Source organism: Populus nigra, chromosome 5, assembly GCF_951802175.1.
Source record: "Populus nigra chromosome 5, ddPopNigr1.1, whole genome shotgun sequence".
Lineage (NCBI taxonomy): Eukaryota > Viridiplantae > Streptophyta > Magnoliopsida > Malpighiales > Salicaceae > Populus > Populus nigra.
In genome coordinates, this window is record NC_084856.1 from 15639704 (window position 1) to 15644261 (window position 4558).

Sequence of the window (4558 nt, forward strand, 5' to 3'; positions counted from 1 at the left end):
TAAGTTTGAAATTGTGTTAAAAAGAAAATATTTAAAGAAAAAGGACTTAGATTTAAAACATGAAGAAAATACATGACCAGTCATAAATTCATGACAATTTCCATTTTGATCCATAAACTCATTTTATTTATTTTCTAGTGCATGAGTTAGAAAGAGGAGAGAGACTTTCTAGATAATGATAAGGAGAGAGAAAGTTATCAGTTGATCACAATTCAACCATAAAAGAAGAAGAAGAAGAAAGATCTTTGTGTTAACGGGTTCTTCTTTTCGAGAGGAGTTTCATTAGAGGTGTTTTTTCCCTTTAAAAATGGCAAAAATGGCAAACTGAGTTTCATTTGGATTTTTTGAATTCATTTGATTTTTTTTATAGTAATTTTGAGTTGTTTTACGGTTATCTGATGGTTTAAATAAATTTTTTATGGTTTTTTGAAGTGTTTTTGATTGAAAATAGGTTTGAAAATGAAATTTTAGAGCCATCTCCCTTCTAATTTTCTAAACACCACAATGGTGACCGAATCCTAAGTAATAGCAGATAATGTATTACATGTTTTTTTATATAAAAAAAAATTAGTATGAGTGGACTGCATGTTGTTCACCTTTTTTTTAAAAAAAAAAAAAAAGTAACTCCTCAGCCATGAGATATACCAAAATTTCCATTTCATGTTCCTTAAACCCCTCCAGGAGGTGCTTCTCCTTCAACTCAAGCTCTTTATCTTTGTATGAACAGTAAAAACACTAAATCATTTAGTTTATTTGTAATTTGACACACGTTTATTCATTTTTTTTCATTTTCTTACCATTATATCACAATTCATTTGGTTTTTGTTGGTTTTTGCAATGGATAAATCTTCAATCCACAAAGCAAGATTCGTCAAAAGATGTATCTTTTTAAAGATCACCAATTCGAGTCTCACAAATCTCAGGACCACTGGAGGTTTACATGGTCATTAATTTCAGGACTCATGAAATTAATCGAGGTGCACGCAAGTTAACCCGGATACCTACGTTAAAAAAAAAAAAAATGTATCCCCCTTGACTTTCTTCTATGTTAACATTTTAGACAATATGCTATTTGAAAAGGAGATTTATATATATATATAATCTACTAGAGATTTAATAGTGAAATTTAGATTGTTTTTATGTGATGTCAAGGTTTGACTTGGTTTTTATTGCTATTGTTAACTATGGATAAGACATAGCTAAAAATATCACAACAAATAATTAAAAAATACATTTCATGATTGTATTAAAAATTAACCCTTTACCTGATTCATAGTTGTAGAAACTTGAACTTAAACAATGGAAGTGACTTTGTGAACATATTAGCTAGATTATTCATAGTATTAATCTTTTCTATAATAATATCATTCAAAGTAATAATATCTTAAATAAAATGATGTTTAATTTCAGTGTGTTTTATCTTTTCATGAAACATATAGATACCTGACATTTTTATTATCACAATACGAAACAATCGTTGTAATGGAGCTCATTCAATATATCTCTTAGTCAAATAGTTTTTTTTTTAAAAAAAAAACAATATCTTTAACTTTTAAATATTTTTCTAAGTGTGTGTTTGATAATAGAGATGTTTTTGTAAAATTATTATTTAAAAAAAATACATTAAATTAATAATTTTTTAATTTTTAATATGAGCACACTAAAACTATTAAAAAAACATTTTAAAAAATAAGTTAAACTGCATAAACAAACACCCCCTCGAATAAACAATGCTACTACTGCCAAGTATTTTTCCTTATCAAACAATTAGGATTCCATATCCTTATATTAAAGGAACTCTCCTCCCTTTGTGTAAAAATCATTGTCATTAAACCCGCCTTCTTGCAATAGATTGATACAGAACTTGACTAACTTTTTCCAAGATTAATGTCAAAAAATATCAACTTAAAATTGACTCAAACAACTCATTATGACCTGTTTGTTTAATAAAAAATAACTTAATAGAAATTACTTTTTAAACTTTTTCATATTTATTTATTTTTAGAAAATTAATTAATGAAAAATAAAAAATACAATGTTATATTAAATATAGTTTTCAATCTTTTGATTGCTATATATTTTGTTTTTAATCTTTTATTTTCGTTCAATTTTATCCTTTAAAATTTGATTTAATTTGAATTTTATATTAATTTTAGTTCTTATTTTTTTAATTGTTATTTTTTCTCTTCTTGTTTTCTTAATTAAATTTTATTTTATCTATCATGTTTTGTTTTTATTTTTTATTACTATTTATTTTATTTAAAATAATTTATGAAACTGGAGTTTTTTTAAATTCCATCATCTTTCAACTTTTTTATCTATCAGATTTGATCTCAATTCTTTTTATTACTATTTGTTTATTTAAAATAATTTATTTTTTATAAAGCACTTAAAAAACTATTTTTTTGGCAAACAAATAAATTCTAAATTAACTCTTTGCATAGTCAAAATTCAACTTCACCCTTTATAATATTGTTTTGATATTTTATTTATTAACCCGGGTCACCTAAGGTGAATTTACCCGACTCGGACCCGAACCTCACGCTGAATAATAACTATGATTAAAAACACCCCTGGCGCCCTTACAAATCTTCTGGGTCTGAGAGAAAAAGAAAAAAGAAAAAAGGAAGCCCTACTATCTCTCTCGAATTAATCAATCATAAATGGCGGAGGAGCAAGTGGCGGCGACCAAGGAGGAGAGATCGACCGGCAGGGTGGTTCGTTTCAGCGACAAGAAAGGATTTGGATTCATCAAACCTGATGCCGGCGACAAAGATCTCTTCGTTCACCACTCCGCCATCAAATCCGACGGTGGATACCGTACTCTTTACGAAGACGACGTCGTCGAGTTCACCATTCTACTGAACGACGAAAAGTACCAAGCGGTTGACGTCACTGCCCCCGGTGGCGGACCTATAAAACGCCGCACTACCTTCTCCGGTGGATTCAACCGCCGCAACAGCAATACCAACGGTGGTGGCTGCTTCAATTGTGGGAATCCTGGCCACATAGCTAGGGAGTGCAACAATAACAGTAGTAAGAGTTACAATTACAATAATAATAACAATCGCACCGGCGGCGGCGGCGGCGATTTTGGTTGCTACAAGTGTGGGAACAGTGGGCATTTTGCGAGGGAGTGTACGAAGGGGAATAATAATAATGGGTGTTACAGTTGTGGAGGGTTTGGACATGTTGCGAGGGACTGCCCGGGTGGGAGTGGAGCTTGCTATAACTGCGGTGGGCATGGACATTTGGCTAGGGATTGCACCAGTGCGAGAGGAAGTGGTGGAGGAAGGTTTGGTAGTGGTAATACCGGCGGGTGTTTTAATTGTGGGAAGGATGGGCATTTTGCTAGGGATTGTCCTGAATGAAAGATGGATGATGGTAATTGTTGCTGTTACTTATGGGTTTATCTATGCTGGTTGCTTCTTTTTTGGGTTCATGATATAGATAGGATTGTGTTGCGGTTCCACCCAGTTTTGACACAATATATGTGATAAATTCGGATTAAAAGTTAGGTTTTTTTCTTTTCTTTTCTAATTTCTATCATTGTGACATTGGAGTAGTTCTCTAATTGAGCGGTTCTATTTTTTGTCAAGTGTTAATTATGGGATTTTAATGTGATGGTTTGATGCTTTTTTGGTATTGCTGTTATGGGAAGTCGATGGTTCTTATTCTGTCATTGTTTGGTTCGATGATGAATTCTCCAACTGCAGCTTCTCCTTTTAGTGTGGGACTTTTGCAATGTGTTCCATATTCAGGTTGATATGTTGTTTATGCAATAGACTCTTTGGTCGGAATCTTTAACGTAGTGCTTTTCTGATGTGAGTATATGACTGAGAGTTTGGAATAATGATTTAGAAGTACTGATGTCCCACTCTGATATGAATTCGTCTTTCTGTTCGCTGGTTGATTGGGTTAGGAGAGATATCAGGGAATTCCTGATCTCTGTCTCTTTCAGATTAGCTTTAACGTGAAAGGGTTGTGTTTAGAGAAACTTGATTTCACAACCATGTCCCTTCTTAAAGCATGTCGAAGTTCAAGTCCATGGCAGTCTGCTTTGGATGGTTTGCCTTGTATTTCTCCCATGTTTCAAAAGGAATGTTTGTTCCTGGGTGACATCGTCGATTGCTTGATGTGATGTTTTGATATGAATCAAAGTTTTATGATTCCTCATTTAAGATTTTCTTACTTCCATCGAGGCTTTCTTTACTGAATCCCAAACTGCCAAACGCTACAAGTAGAGAAGCTTTTAGGGCAGTTGAGTTTGGCTTTAGTTGAGAGTTGAGAGTTGAGCTTGGGCTGTGAAATTGTACAAGGATCATAAGATCATGAGAGCTGCCACTTGTGGCTGTATGTAGTTCAGCGGCGTGTGTGATAGGCCAGTAAAGTTGTGAAGATATCATGATTTCAGTTTTTTATACTTCACAATTTTTGGGAATGGGGTTGTTATTGATGAAGTTTTAGGTTGCCACTGATATAGGAATTGTTGTGGCGTAAAGGTAAGCTCTTGTATAAGCACAACTTTGTTTATGGATCGCCACTCCCAATGCATAGA

General features: G+C 32.8%; 1 protein-coding gene across 1 annotated transcript; it reads left to right on the plus strand.

Annotated features, from left to right (window-relative positions):
* Nucleotides 1-2567: 2567 nt before the first annotated feature.
* Nucleotides 2568-3645, plus strand: LOC133693934 (cold shock domain-containing protein 3-like). The gene has a single exon (XM_062115318.1). It carries the CDS (start codon nt 2664-2666, stop codon nt 3369-3371), a length of 708 nt encoding a protein of 235 aa, XP_061971302.1. The 5' UTR covers nt 2568-2663; the 3' UTR covers nt 3372-3645.
* Nucleotides 3646-4558: the final 913 nt, after the last annotated feature.

Coding starts and splice junctions, on each gene's coding strand:
- LOC133693934 (XM_062115318.1), top strand. CDS start 2,664: ATGGCGGAGGAGCAAGTGGCGGCGACCAAGGAGGAGAGATCGACCGGC.